Source organism: Citrus sinensis, chromosome 9, assembly GCF_022201045.2.
Source record: "Citrus sinensis cultivar Valencia sweet orange chromosome 9, DVS_A1.0, whole genome shotgun sequence".
NCBI lineage: Eukaryota > Viridiplantae > Streptophyta > Magnoliopsida > Sapindales > Rutaceae > Citrus > Citrus sinensis.
This window is the reverse complement of record NC_068564.1, coordinates 25,950,368-25,966,082: the sequence shown is the minus strand read 5'-3', so window position 1 is coordinate 25,966,082 and position 15,715 is coordinate 25,950,368. Positions and strand designations below refer to the sequence as shown.

Here is a 15,715-nt window from a genome sequence, read left to right as displayed (position 1 = left end):
GAACGAAATTGCTTTAAGTTCAAATACTATTTTTGTTAAAGCCTCTCAACCAAGGACTAAACTACCACTACCTATGGCAAAGCTCCTTAATGAAGTGGAACATAAATATGTGGCATATTATACATCGAGCTCACATGGCAAGTTTGAAAGGTTTGTTTCTACTCGTCACTTTTACCATGTTAAAGGATACATATGACCTAGATGCTTTAAGCTCATGAAGTCCATAAAGAAACTTATTTCATCTAATTTATCATTATATGATAAATCTGGATATGCTTCTAATTCTAAGCTTAAATGTAAAGGTAACTTTACTAGACAAATTTGGATTAGGAAATCTGGATTAAAAGCATATTTGATATTTATATCTTTGCGAGCTTGTACTAATAATTTCTAGTACTTTGACAGTGATTGTTTTAAATATCTTTAAACCCGGATTCGATTCGTTTAATTAGCAAATCGAATCAAATTCACTAATTTATTAAACGAATCAATTTTTTTAAACACAAACCCATTTAATTCTCATTAAATCGAATCAAGTAAACGAATCTTAACCTATATTGCCACCCCTAATTTAAGGTTATCTCTCTAAATAATAGCTCTTGTTTAGTTTGTTTTTCTCATTCTTTCTCATCCAAACGGCAGCCTCTCTCTCTCGAGCTTCTTTGTTTTAGCTTTTCTCTTTCCCCCCCCCCCCCCCCCCCAATTTGTGCATCATGGTTTCCACAAGATCAAGTTCCATGAAGAACACATCAAAGATGCATGTTGAACATGCAAAGGAAGTGGATGCTATTGGTGATTCCAACATGTATAAATCCGATCCAATTAATGCGATGCATGTTGCTCATGAAGAAGAGAAAAATGACAACCCATGGCCTATGACAAAACTACATTAAAATTGCTCAGTACACCATAATGGGGGACTCATGTCGATTGCAACAATCTTGTTGGATCTTATGAAGGCAATGCCGACTCAGTTAAAGAAGATCCTAGTGAAGCCAGTTTAGATTAGGATGTCTCAAAGTCTCCAAATTCATCAAAACGGCAGCCATTCAATCTTTGGATATGTGTTACCTTGTGTTTATAGTAAAAAATACTATACTTATCCTCCTAACGCTAATCTTAATTCTTGCTCTCAAGAAAATTACATTATGAAAGTAGTGTTGCTATTTGTAAGTTTATTCCTTTTGAGATTGGACCTTCTTCAAGGACTTATTTCCTTAAAGAAGTCCAATTTTTTCCCCTTTAATTTGAAGCCCAAAAAGGAAACATCATGTTACAATGCAATTAATTTTAGAGTTCTTTTAACCTTACACATTTTAGCTTGCATCAGATCATTAATACAAATAATTTACATTACATCAATTTCACCTACTCATTTTATTATTGAAGAATTGTTGTGGAACTAGTTTACACCAAAACAAATTAATTGATTGTAAAAGATTTGATTGTCACCAGGTCAATTTTCGGTATTTCGACCTCATATAGTCACTCATACGTCTTACTTTTTCAAAAATAAAAATTTGTCTAGCTTGTCAACAAATTTGATTAATAGCCATGAATAATGATAATGTCTGTATTGGTCTCCTGCAGGCTGTTGCTGCAAATAACCTTGGCAAGTGGAAAACTGCAACACAGTGATTGCACTGGCCATCCTTCTCGCTACTCGAGATCGCAGGTTCATCATCTCCTTTTACAATTGACATGAAAGAGAATCCTCCAAAAATGATTCTCTTGATTTATGCTCTGAAGTTTCTTCATCTATATTAATTCCTCTCTTTCATTTTTTATTTTGCAATATTTCAGGGCCATGGATTCTAGTAGGTGCTGGTGTTGTTTTGCTATATCTCAGCAGGGCTTTCCTTACGTTCTTTAATTGTGTATATGGGGAAGATATCGAAAGTATTGCTCAAGTAGTTCCATCAACAATCTGCTTTATGTTTGCAAACATATACTAGCGTAGAGTTTGTGCTGTTTGGCCATGGCTTTTCTAACCTTTTGTATTCCTGTATTCACCCGCTGAAGCAAAGTTCTTCAAATGTGCAGATTATGGGGGAGTCCTTTTCCGAGTCAGGGCTGTTTTAAATAACTGTAATTTAAATTAACTCAACTGAACTGGAACTGTGTTATAAGATATCTTCAAAATCCCAAGTTCCCTCTTTCAGGCTGTTCGCCTGTCTCTTCTAATTTTTCTTTGCTCTGATCCAATGGTTGGCTTCATCTATGAAGATAGTTTTGGAACCCTCTGAAATGTCCACTCCAGGGCTGGATATTGAAATTGAAAATGTGGCACAAGAGTTCAAGGGATTTTGTTGTTGTTGAATTTAAGAAGTGTAAAAATAAATTAATAGACTATTAAGCTAACAATTTTGGATTTATCTACTGGATTGATTGGCAGTTATGGCTGTCTATAGGTTCTCTTCAATGGAATACAGCTTCTTACTATCATTATATACAAATTTGAGGCTGATTGCGATCTTCTACTAACTCTTTTATCTCCAATTTTATTTTTTTTATTGCTTTATTTCGGCAGATTATTTGCAGAATCCTGGAAATGAATAGATTTGATTCATTGAGATTTTTGAGATTTGATGTTACAAGTCTTGAAATATAAACAGAGTGGAAGGTTTCTGTTAGCCTTAGAATTATTTACCTGGAGATGGTGGTTTTTGTCTTTGAAGCATTAGTCATGGAATTTTCATGTCTTTTAGAACTTAGAAAACTTGTTTGGTTAATTGATGATTCACGAACTGTTACTAAAGAAAATTAACTATAGTCGTGTAATATGATGCAACATTTTCAGTGCCGTAGTGTTCATTGATATACTAAATTATACAGTTATATTACAAAATTCTACAACTAGCTTTTCTGAAACACAGTGCAATGTTGTCTATAATAACACTAGTAACAATCCACGCTTGAACTGGAGAATCTTGGTGCCCCTGTAAGAACACAACGACGTGACTGATTATGTCATTTTGAGACTGGAGGGAGTGTATAGCCACAATTCAGATCTTAGCCTGCAGAAGCAGTGAGTTTGGAAATAAGTTGGTTACCCTTTTCATCTGGAAGCCTACAACCATTTCAAAGCATCTAAATTTCATTTCACAATGTAATAAATTGTGAATACGACAAATCGTTTCTTGTAGGTTTGATTGAAAGCCTCATTCTTCATCTCCTACAGAGCATATTAATTAACAACATGAGATATCATTGAAAAATTATAAAAGATCTCATTTACATTATTTCCATGTGTAACTATTACTTACTAAAATACTTGACTATTCAATACATTTAAGCAAATTCATTATACCTCAATCCAAGTAGCCAGTTGAGGCCTCCCTGCAGTGATGTCATACTTCTTCACTTCCAATAAGAAAGGCTTACATCTTTCAATGAATGGAGCACAAGCTATATCCGCCTATAAACAAAGATCAAGCACACGTTAAATTTATTCTACTTTCATAGTAATCAATAAATCCAGTAATGCCAAACATAATGGATTGCTGAAACTGCAGCGAAGTCTATACTATTCTATATTGCATTAGGAGCTTACTAATGTGATCTAGCTTTCTATGCTTTATGAATATCGGAATCATTAAATGGCAAAAAGCTAGCAAAACTGCCACAATGAGGATAAGATTTTCACTTACTAGGCTAAACTGGCCTTGAAGAAAAGGCCCATCATTGAACTTGGAGAGAGGCGTTTCAAAATAATGAAATGCAGCACCTGATACAGTTTGCCAATGTGTTACAAGTGCTTCAGTTAGAACAAAATGGTTCTATGGTAAGTGAGCAACTCACGGGCTTCATTTCCATCTCCTTCGAGTGAAGAACGCGCGGTTTTATTGAATGTGTCAGTGTAGGAAAACAACTCTTCTGCAAATTCTCTCTTGTTAGGATCCTATGAAGCAAAAGTTATGCATCTGAAAAAAAATTGCTGAAAACAAGTAATAATGTTCTCTTTAAATCTTCCATCAGGGAAAAGAGAAGGCCCTTCAAAGTGACTGTCAATGTATTTCATCAAATTGAGACCCTCCTTTAACTTCATTATTGTGTTCCAATGATGGCATCTACATAAAAAATCAAATAAATGAATACAGAAAAGAAAAATGAAGCAATTGACAAACTTATTATGATAATCAAATGAAGTTCCCGATTACTCTTGAGTGATTTCAATGCTAATCAAACAAAGTCATTCATTTCCCACCATCGTTTCCATGTTACAATCAAGCAACTCTCCGCTCTTAATATGTTGCATTCCTATTAATCTCACCTTATTCGCTAGATAGACTTTCATCTTGTACCAATCAGGCCTGTTTTGCAAATCAATAGGAACCAATTTAATCTTCTCCTACAATCCTCTCTCCCCACAAATCACAAGAAATTTAGAATTCTTAGTTTTCGATGAAAATTTTTTATCTATAAAACCCCTAATTGCTAATTTAATCAACCTCGATGAGTAGGAATGCCTATTCTTGTTTATCACAACAAACTACTACAATGTTTCAAGTTCAGTATCATATTTTTTTGTTTACTACTAGAGACATAATCAACTAAAATCTTCATTCAGCTTAAAGTCCTTGAGTATTCAACAGAGTTCCAGTTCAGTTGCTAAAGTAACTACAAACCAAAAACATGAATAACATACTGCTACCAGCAACATTTCCTTCCCCTGTGTTTATTTTTACTCACTGACCAAACACATAATAATAATCCCAAAATCAATATACACCAGATAATTAGTTAGCAATAGTTTCAAAATATACAAACCACCTTACAGTTCCTTGTAATCCACACACGCTGTGCATAAGGACACATGTATGTATATACAACCTTCAACTAAAACCACCTAACCCAACAAACACTCACGCATACACACTCTTAACAATTACAGAGGAAGCAATAGATGACATTTGCTTTCAGTTTTTCAAATTAACACAGTGCACATTTTTTTCGAATCAAACACAGGCAAACCAAACAAACAAAATTATCCATTAGTTTACAAAATATACATAAATAAAAGTGACTTCCAGATATTTGGCGACGACATTTGGCAATGCCTGTAGAAGAAAACAGAAGAGTCGACGCCATAAGAAGAAGAAGAAGAATTAAAAGAGAATTTCCACAAATCGTGTTGTAATTAACCATTGCTTGATCCAAATATCGTACATAGTTCAGCAAAAACAATGGTGACTATCGATGGCCATGAAGCGGCCAAACAGCCAAGCCGCGCAGGCAGAAGAATAACCGGAAAATTAGAAATTGAATATGCAATGGTACATGGTTTCAGGCTTTCATTTGTAAGACCAGCGATGGAAAAGTTTTTAAGTGCCGATGAGATAGGCTAAATTAGGCAACCATTTGAGCCCTCGGGATTTTGTTTTTCTGAAAATTTTCCCTCACCATAAACACCAAAATTGTCACTTTATAAGGGGGTTGATTGATGCTCTCCCAACTCCATTAGAATTTAGAAGAAAATGATGATACATTTACACTTTGTTTAATTGAAATAAATTGAAACGCCAACACAGATATCAAACAAGAAATGGGCGATCAACCAGTATAAGTAATGTACATTAAACATGTATTTATTCAAGAAGAAGATTCGTAGATATTATAATGCAACCTTTAGTGGGACCATATCAATATCTTAAAAACAGAGTTCAACAACCACCAACCAAAATAAACTTCAAATAATTGTTACAACTTATTTAAGCCATATCACCAATGGCAAGCAAGCATTAACCATGAGAAACCGAAGCAAATAAGACACACACCCAGATGACCAAACTCAGAAACCTCCACGGAGACGGAGCACAAGATGCAGAGTGGATGGTCAGCGTACGACCAACTTCAAGTTGTATGCCGGCAAAGATCAACCCCTGTTGATCAGGTGGGATGCCCTCCTTGTCTTGGATCTTAGACTTGACATTGTTGATTGTGTCAGAGCTTTCGACCTCCAAAGTTGTGATAAGCCTCTGCTGGTCTGGTGGAATCCCTTCCTTGTCCTGGATCTTAGCTTTGACATTTATCAACGGTGTTGGAGCTTTCCACATCAAGAGTAATCGTCTTGCTGGTGAGAGTTTTCACAAGGATTTGCATCTGTTGGACCAAAGAAACACCATATCAGAATATATCCATACAAAACAATCAAACCAAACAAACAATATTAACATAACCAACAACACAGAATTGTAGAAGATATAGTCACTACATAATTCAAAGACACCTTCGGGCAGGTCTCTCTAGGAAAAAACTGATAGAAAACCTATAAAAGTTGTACATCTCTTGATAGATCAAAAGATAAAAAAGAGAGCTTCAAGAACGATCAATCATAAGTAAAGATTTGGGCATATCTTTTTCTCTTTGCTTTTTTAATTAATTTTTTTCCACAAATCTTATAGAATTACAAGATATGCCTATAATTAACACCAAAAAAGTCAAAATTATCCCCGAGAGAGCACTATAACTACATCAAATCAAAACCCTAAACAGAATCAACGAGGCTGATTTGAGTGTTAAATCGCCATAATTATAACCTCAAACAACAAATAAGCTATCGCCTAAAAAAATTTACAGCTAATGAAAAGCTTATAAATAGCATATCACCATGTCAAGATAAACAATAATAATTAAAAAAAAAACCAATTTACGAATTAATCGACATAGCACAGCATCATAACAGCTAGATTAATCGGAAAAATAAATATTAGTCCAAAATAAAACCAAAAAGCTAAAGGTAGCAATTATAATCATTTTTAACTACACAGAGAGATTAGAAGGAGGCCTTTTATCGAAGAAAAATGCTAAGCACAGATAACGATAAGAGAAAAAGAAGAAAAGAGAAGAGAGAGTGGGTGGGTGTAGAGGGAACAAATTTCTCTCATCTTTCTCTCATATTTTTCTCTCATCTTTATCTATGCCAAGCACTCCTCTTATGGAATTGAAGGTGAAGATTACTGTAAGAAATGGTGCGGTGCGGAATCACGGCTCGAGATCCTCGTTTTATAGTGGCGATTGACAAATTAAAATGACGATATTGCCCAAACTCCATCCCGTACAATGATGCCACGTCTTTAATATTTGGTGTCCCCTTCCTGACCCACACGCCGACATTAGCTTGGCAAATCCGTCGGCGGATCGGAAGGGAATCTTTCAGACTTTAGGGCGTTGTATTAAAACCGCTGTTGCATTAAATTTATATAAATCCGTATATAAAAAACTGCAGTTTTATTATATTAATGGGCAAGCTAATGCGGCCGGCAACTTAAACCCGACTCACACTGTCGGATTTAAGTTATTGTTTTTTTTTTGGCTTTTGCTTTTACTTTTGCTTTTGGCTTGTGCTTTTGTTTTATAATAATAATAATTTTGTTTTCACTTTTGCTTTTTTTTTATTAATAATAATAATAATAATATAATTTTTTAATTTAATATAATATTATATTATATTAATCTTTTATTTTTACATTATAATTTATTATAACTAATAATAAATATTTAAATATGAATAATATTAATTTAAAATAAATAATAATATAAAATATTAATACAATTTAAATATATTAATATAATATTAAATTTAATTTAAATTAATCACAAAAAAATAATACAGTACATTGTTGCACCAAATATTGTACAGTATTGTTATAATATAGTGGTAATATAATACACCAGTATTAAAATAATATAATATAACATAATACAATACAGTGTGTCAAAAACACTTTTAGGGTGCGTTTGGTATACTGTATTGTATTATACTGTATTGCATTATTTTAATGCTGGTGTATTGTATTACATTGTATTGTATTAGCACTGTATTATAATAATGTTGTACAATACTTGGTGCTATATTGTACTGTATTATTTTTTTAATTAATTTAAATTAAATATTATATTATATTAATGTTTTATATTATATTAATATATTTAAATTACATTAATATTTTATGTTATTATTTATATTATTATTAATTTTAAATTAATATTATTAAAATTTATTCATATTTAAATATTTTTATTAATTATAATAAGTTATAAATTTATTAATAAATTATAATGAAGAAAATAAAAAATACTATTATTGAATGATAAATTATATATTTATTAATTTATATTAATAATTATAATGTAAAAACAAATAAAATAAAAATATTATATTAAATTAAAAACTATATTTATTTATTATTTTAATATTATAATAATAATAAAGCAAAAAGAAAAGTTAAAACCAAAAGCAAAACCAAAAAAAAAAAAAAAGGCATTAGCCCCCCACCCTAACGTGTCATTAGTCCCCTACCCTAATTCCTTGTAATTTTGATCCAAACATGGGTTTGATATTATTTTAATGTGAACAGTATTTTAATACCCTATAATATAATGTACCAAACATGCTCTTAAGGTATTGTTAAGTATTTATATCACGAGCGTACGAGTGTGCCACACGTCACACACTAGCTCATCATTCTAATTTTCTATTTGTATATTTGTAGATTATTTTTAACGATTTAAAGTTATTTTCCAAATATTAATAAGTTATTCTGAAAAAGAAAATATGTGAAAATTTAAAGATTCCTATAATGACATTTTTGAAAACAAAGTCTAAATCTTTTTTTTTAATGTGTAATTTTAACTTTTTGAGCTGGATGAAAGTAAAAACTACTCAACCAAAATTATAAGAATCACTATGGTAATGTAATTGAACTAATCATAAATAAAAATAGTGATTCAGGAATAAGAGGGAAATTTTACAATCACAAAAAGAATATAAAATTGAGAATTCTCAATTAGGTTGATAATCTATGTTGATCATTTATGATAATTTTCAATAATTTATGATTATTTTTTTAATATTCAAGTATCTATTGTTTTTTAACATATTCATAACTCCTACAACACGTAATCCACACACAATGCACTATTCAATCAAATTACCATAGTCCATTACAAAAAATAATCAGTTAAATTATTTTATTATATTGATGTGCTAGGAGGAAAAATTGTGCAAATAAAGTATCAATAATGGAAATTTCCTACTCTGTATACAAACAATAAATTGAATTTTTAGTATTAATAAATTGAATTTTCATCATTGTCTTCGCTCTCCTTTCCAAAATCAAAATGCTCCAGCACGCACCCATGCTTCATGCATGAGCGTGGGTTTGTTTTTCCTGATAATGTGGGTGTGGTTGGTCTCCGTTATTTCCGCCGTTGTTTCTCCGTCTGTTGACGGAGTCTACCAGCCCATTAGCCGATAATAATTCTGCTGCCATCACCCGCTTGACAATTAATTAATTATTTAAATTCGTCCTTTTTTTTCTTGTTAAAAAATTAACAATTTAAAGAATTAATTAAGTTGTTGTGCATAATCTTAATCCGCAAAAAATATTGGTAAAGAAAAACCTTACCCACCTCTCTTTCCAACTTGCTCTATTGTTCTGGAAGCAACTTTTTCCTCCATTTTCGGTTAATTTGATCACCAACTATCAAGAAATTTCTCAGTGACTTCCGAGAAATATAAAATTTTGTACTGAGAATAATATGATTGATTAGGGTAGGCCAAATGTCACCAAACCGCGTTATTTTCTTTCATAAAATTGATGCTATAGTGCTATTTTTTATACTCGACTTTTCAACCTAGTCATAGTCGACATCAACTAGATCCAACTTAAATCATTTTATTATATGATAATTAAAATGATTCCATAAGTTGCTTTCGAATAGAACTTTTGATTTGCTTCCAAGAAATTTAATGATCCCTTCCTTTTTTTTGTAATGCAAACGACATCCAAATTAGTAGCCAACAAAATATCTGCCCCGTTAAACGAAAGAAACAGAACCCTTTATACTTTTTTATTTTATTCTTTTTTTCATTTGGCATCAACAGATTTTATTGTGGAAAATTATAGCAATACGACAAAATATGTAGGAGTGGGCAAGCTTTTAGTACTCGTGAAGTTGGTTACTTAATTAATTAGTTATAAAGAGCATGTTTTTCTGGGATTGAGGTACTATAATTTTTAAAATATAATTATTGTGGAAAAAATTATAACTATAAAATAAAAATTAATTATAAAATAATTAATTATTTAAATTATTAATAATAATAATTAACAATAATTATTATTAGTAATTAATTTTGAATAATAATAACAATAATATAATTAAAATAAAAATAATTATTATGATAAAAATTAATTAAGAATTTTATAGTAATTAGTTATAATTTAACTCATTCTAATTTTAATTCTAAGACAAAATAAACACATAAACTGTAATACATCTCATTTTAATTACGATCAATTCCTGCAGTTCAAATAAATTATTCTTATTCCAATTCCACATTTCGATTTTAGCTATTTCGATTATAACTCATTATGTTTCTACCTAATTTCAATTCATGTTTAGTGAATGGACTATAAAATTGTAAACCAATCTATATTCAATTAGACCATTCTATATTATTTACAATTTATTCATAATCTATATTCAATTAGACCACTCTATTTTATTTACAATTTATTCAAAATCTATGTTCAATTAGACCACTCTATATTATTTAAAATTTATTCATAATCTACATTCAATTAGAATAATCTACATTCAATTAGACCAATCTATATTTTTTTACAATTTATTCATAATCAATTTTGATTTAGACCACTCTATATTATTTACAATTTATTCACAATCATATTCAGTTAGACAACTCTATATTATTTGCAATTTATTTATAAGTATTATGAATTTTATAGTGCATTCACTAAACATGAATCGAAATTAGTTAGAAACATAATGAGTTAGAATCAGAATAGTTAGGATCGAAATGAGGAATTAGAATGAGAATAATTTATTTACTTGAACTGTAGGAATCGTAATTAAAATGATGTGTACCATTTATGTGTTTACTTTGTCTTAGAATAAAAATAAGAATGAGTTAAATTGAATATTTATTTGTTAAATGAATATTCAGTTCGATTCATTTAATTCGTTTGGTAGAATTAATAAATTAATCGAATCCGAATCCGAATTCATTTATCCTATTACGAATCCATAATAAATCGAATCGAATTTGCATTCGTTCACAATTTGTTTAGAAAATATAATTAATAAACAAAATTAAGCAAAAATATATATAAAAATCTACAAATTTAATATCATACAAAATACTAATAATCCAAACTATATTTTAGAATTAAATATACAGTCATTCAAGCACCAAATTACAAATTCTTAACATCACAAATAACAATAATTAAAATTCAAATCATACACGCAAGGAGATTTTTTTAATTCTCTTCATTCTGTCTTTGTCACTTTGAAAACAAAAATCCTACACTAAAAAGTATATAAAATGATATTAACATGCTGCAACACTGATAATAGTCACTATAAAACTTCAAAATATCAAATATATAGCAAATTTGTATTATTGTTAAGGAAATAATAATTAAATCTACAAAGCCAAGAAAAATATACAAAATAAAACTTTACCTATCACACTCCCACACTATCATTAGGATCATTGGCACTCTTTGTAGATGGAGCACAATTAGTGCTCATGTTCATAATGTTTTGAGTAAGTTGGTCCATAGTGACATCAAAATTTTCTACAATAATTTTATAAAAATAAACCTTAATTAGAAACAATTGCATATACTATTATAAAAGAAAAATAAATAAATTTTATGAGAAAGTTTTACCAATCTCTACAAACATCCAATCTTTAATGGTAGTAATTGATTAGATTGTCTTTGGCTTTAATACACTTCAAAATTGATCAAGAACTCGACCGCCAACTTTGAAAGATGATTCAGATGCAACAGTGGATATAAGAATGCTAAAGATATCACGAGTCATTGAAAAAAGTTAGGATAATGAAATCCATTTCCTTTCAAAAAACTTAGATTGTCCAGATCAATTTTTCTATCAATTCTTGGCTCATCTAAATAAAGCTCCAATTCAGATTTTCTAACATAAGCACTACAATCCGTACTATCAAAATCATCAAACTCCTACAAAATAATTAAGAAATAAGAATCGTCAAAATCCAAAATAAATATGGAAATAATAAGTTTTACAATGAACAAATAAGAAATTGTAAATATACCTTGAAAACATCCATGGTCATTTGGTTAAGTGTATTTTGACTATTGTCATTGTGTCCCGCACTTGAACCAACATCACTTATTTGAGTGAGTATGACTATAGTGGAGGAAGATGGCGTGATCAAATTATATTCACCAAAAACTAAAAATAACTTATCTCAAACATGTTTTAACTCATATGAATTTTGACCATAATCCTTGTTATAGGCAAACTCAATGAATGTCATCTTGTATCGAGGATCCAAGATAACTATTATTGCCAAAATGGTACAAAAATTAGACCAATACTTCTCAAACTTTTCAATCATTTTCCATGCCACAGTTTTCATATACCTTACTACACAATAATTGATCTAAAGCAACCGTAGCTGCAAACACCTTAGGAAAAGACAAATTTGAAGTGGGGTATTTTGACCTAGAAAAAATGTATGTAATCTCATAAAACATAGACAAGAATTTGCCTATTTTCTCTATTTTCTCCCATTCTTCTTTAAAAGGACAATTCCTGTAATTAGAATCACTCAATTGTAAATGACAAAAGGCATTTTTGTAATATACAACATTATCAAGTATGAGAAAAGTTGAATTCCATCTTATAAGAACATCTTGTCTTAATCTTTACAATTATTGTGTTAATTCTAAGAGTTAGCATTTCACAAAAGTTCAACATTTGTTTTTCTATAAATTCCATCCTTTATCAATGAAATGTGCAGTGAGACACAAATAATCATATGTGGTTATAAAAGTCCATAATTCGGTAGTAAGACATATTCTACTAGAGGCTTCTTCTAACATGCTTCTAATTTTGCCTTTTCTCTATTATGCATTTTTAACACATCTGCTTCCACAGTGGTCCTACAGATGTTAGGCGCTTCACGATACAAATAATTCTAAATTCTTCTAATACCCTTATATTCAACAAATTGAAATGGTAAATCATACATGATGATGGCTAAGACAATAATTCATGAATCACATGAGCTTCAAACTTTGGAACACGAGTTGCTAGTTCATCATTATGATCTAGCATCATTTGTATGGGATCATGCTTTTTAAATTTTGCACAAACATCATTATGACTTTTCAAAGTACTTGTGCTAGAATTATGCATAGCCACGTACTCAATGTCGCATTTTTACACTCCGTTGTTGGCTTGTTCTCTGGATATTTATCCTTAAAACCTTAGGGAACAATGACAAAACTTTTGAAGTTAGTTTCCTTTGACGTAGTCCCTTTTGTTCTGCTGGTCTTAAACTCTTTTCAATCTCTTCTTTCATTTTGATTATGTCATTTATATCATCATCTCTAACAATGGAATCATTAATTGTGTAGATTGAATTACTTTGGCTTGTTTCCATTCTCCTAAAAAAATTCAAAATAATTTAGCAAGATGGATTAACAATTTAACTTAAATAATAAAAGATCATATGCGTAAATCGGTAAATGAAGATTCTACTCGTAAATAAGATCATATGCCATATGCATATGCATGTAAATCCATAGCTCAAAAAATTTTTGAAAAGAAAAAGAATTAGAACTTACTGTGTGTGTTAGGTGAGATAGTGCTGAATGAGATATTGTGGAGAAACCAAAAAGAAATTGCTGAGGAATGTGTATATTTGGCTTACATCGACGGAAGCACATTGTAGGATTAGTGCGAGCTCTTCTGGATGAAGGAAACTTGACCAGTGATATGTACCTTTTGAAAGCTAAACAAATCAAGCATACGTTAATATTAGACATGATGACCACACTTAGAAAGATTTGAGAAGAAAAGTTGGGCCTTAGGATAAGATGAGCAATAGAAACAATAATTAATATTATTAAATAAATTATCAAACATCTAACTTTAGCTTTAATCCATCTTATCAATTACAAGATGGAAATTTAAAGACAACCAATCATAAGCTTGAATAACTTTTAAGCTCAAAAATTAAATCATTACTAAAGGCTGCATCTTGATGATGATAGTGCATTTGAGAAAAAAAAGTAAAAGAAAAAGAATCATATCAATTCAAAATGTTTAGAGATGAATCATCTTAGGTGATGGAGAAATCTAAAGGTAAAGAATATACAATAATGTGAGATATGCCTCTAAATAGCTCAAAAATTAAACAGAAAAAAGAAAAAGAATTAGAGCTTACTATTCGATGTGAGTTAAGTGAGATGGTGCCAACTGAGAAATTATGAAGAGAACAAAAGAAATTGCTAAGGGTGAACTGTGAACACTGGAGACAAGAGAGGGCTATCGTGGCTAAGAGATGAAGGGAAAGAAAGAGTGAAACAATGAAATGAAAAATTTGGGTCGGTTGCCCTAATTCTTGTTTCACTTTATGGGTTGTCTTATAATCGCTAAAAATTACAATATTAACCTTCAAGTTTTAAAAACTTTTAAAATAAATTTTAAAGACAAAAAAGTAATTTAATTAAACAAACAATAAAATAATTTTAAATGAATCGACCAGTATTCAATTCGTTTATAACCCAATTATTAAATGAATCAATATCTTTAAACCCAGATTCGATTCATTAAATTAGCAAATCAAATCAAATTCACTCATTTATTAAACGAATCAATTTTTTTTAAACCCAAACCCATTTAATTCTCATCGAATCGAATCGAATCGAATCGAGTAAACGAATCTTAACCTATTTTGCCACCCCTAGTTTAGGGTTATCTCGCTAAATAATAGCTCTTGTTTAGTTTGTTTTTCCTCATTCTTTCTCATCCAAACAGCAGCCTCTTTCTCTAGAGCTTCTTTGTTTTAGCTTTTCTCCTTTTTTTTTTTCCTATTTGTGCGTCATGGTTTCCACAAGATCAAGTTCCATGAAAAAGAGATCAAAGATGCATATTGAACATGCAAAGGAAATGGATGTTGTTGGTGATTCCAACATGCATAAATCTGATCCAATTAATGTGATGCATGCTGCTCATGAAGAAGAGAAAAATGACAGCCCATGGCCTATGACAAAACTACATTAAAATTGCTCAGTACGCTAGGATGGGGGACACATGTCGATTGCAACAATCTTGTTGGATCTTATGAAGGCAATGCCGACTCAGTTAAAGAAGATCCTAGTGAAGCCAGTTTAGATTAAGATGTCTCAAAGTCTCCAAATTCATCAAAACGACGGCCATTCAATCTTTAGATATGTGTTACCTTGTATTTATAGTAAAAAATACTATACTTATCCTCCTAATGTTAGTCTTGATTCTTGCTCTCAAGAAAATTTCATTCTGAAAATAGTATTGCTATTTCTAAGTTTTTTTTTTTTTTCAGATTGAACCATCCATAAATGTTGTTGATATGGATAACACCATTAAGAATACCTCTTTGTATGAGCCTAACTTAGTTCGTGAAATTTCTATGCCAATTTGAATGAAAAAATTGTGGATAAGACTAAGCCAGGTTTTCTCCATAAAATTTATGGGAGAGGGCGTATATTGAATTTTTCTCCTTCTTTAATCAATCGTTAGTTTATATGTAAGGATTTTTATGATACCAATATCTAGGAACACATGAATACCATGGACATGTCTGCTATTGTTGCTCGACTTTTAGGAAGGTGTTCTCTTTAGCCTAAAGACCTTTCAGTTTCCAAGC

The 15,715-nt window shown here is 30.6% G+C and overlaps 1 protein-coding gene, 1 long non-coding RNA gene, 1 other non-coding gene and 1 pseudogene across 6 annotated transcripts; all 4 read right to left on the bottom strand.

The window, feature by feature from the left end:
• Window positions 1-2,783: 2,783 nt before the first annotated feature.
• Window positions 2,784-5,424, bottom strand: LOC102629666 (glutathione S-transferase L2, chloroplastic-like). 2 transcript variants are annotated; one of them, XM_052434311.1, is made up of 5 exons: window positions 5,032-5,424; window positions 3,802-3,901; window positions 3,651-3,727; window positions 3,311-3,418; window positions 2,784-3,175 (listed from the first exon to the last, which is right to left on the bottom strand). In XM_052434311.1, the coding sequence occupies exons 1-5, from the start codon at window positions 5,146-5,148 to the stop codon at window positions 3,098-3,100; spliced, it is 480 nt and encodes a 159-aa protein (XP_052290271.1). In that variant the 5' UTR covers window positions 5,149-5,424; the 3' UTR covers window positions 2,784-3,097. The 2 variants fall into 2 exon arrangements, with proteins under 2 accessions (XP_052290271.1, XP_052290272.1); XM_052434312.1 differs by having other exon boundaries at window positions 2,784-3,017.
• Window positions 5,425-5,561: 137 nt separating this feature from the next.
• Window positions 5,562-6,102, bottom strand: LOC127898674 (polyubiquitin-like; annotated as a pseudogene).
• Window positions 6,103-6,792: 690 nt separating this feature from the next.
• On the bottom strand, window positions 6,793-6,940 carry MIR3951A (microRNA MIR3951a). The gene has a single exon (NR_129337.1). It is a non-coding gene; the product is annotated as a microRNA MIR3951a (primary transcript).
• A 4,214-nt stretch (window positions 6,941-11,154) lies between these two features.
• On the bottom strand, window positions 11,155-14,413 carry LOC112497990 (uncharacterized). 3 transcript variants are annotated; one of them, XR_008051864.1, is made up of 5 exons: window positions 14,255-14,413; window positions 13,653-13,819; window positions 11,706-12,207; window positions 11,497-11,612; window positions 11,155-11,340 (listed from the first exon to the last, which is right to left on the bottom strand). It is a non-coding gene; the product is annotated as an uncharacterized LOC112497990 (long non-coding RNA). The 3 variants fall into 3 exon arrangements; XR_003065072.2 differs by lacking the exon at window positions 11,706-12,207; XR_008051863.1 differs by lacking the exon at window positions 11,706-12,207 and having other exon boundaries at window positions 11,155-11,335.
• Between the last annotated feature and the right edge of the window lie 1,302 nt (window positions 14,414-15,715).

What these genes read in the sequence shown, in the direction of transcription:
- LOC102629666 (XM_052434311.1), bottom strand. Translation starts at nt 5,148, where the DNA reads ATGGTTAATTACAACACGATTTGTGGAAATTCTCTTTTAATTCTTCTT. An exon ending in AGGAGATGGAAATGAAGCCC is followed by an intron (nt 3,728 to 3,801) that starts GTGAGTTGCTCA and finishes AAACTGTATCAG; the next exon opens with GTGCTGCATTTCATTATTTT. An exon ending in TTCAAGGCCAGTTTAGCCTA is followed by an intron (nt 3,419 to 3,650) that starts GTAAGTGAAAAT and finishes CTTTGTTTATAG; the next exon opens with GCGGATATAGCTTGTGCTCC.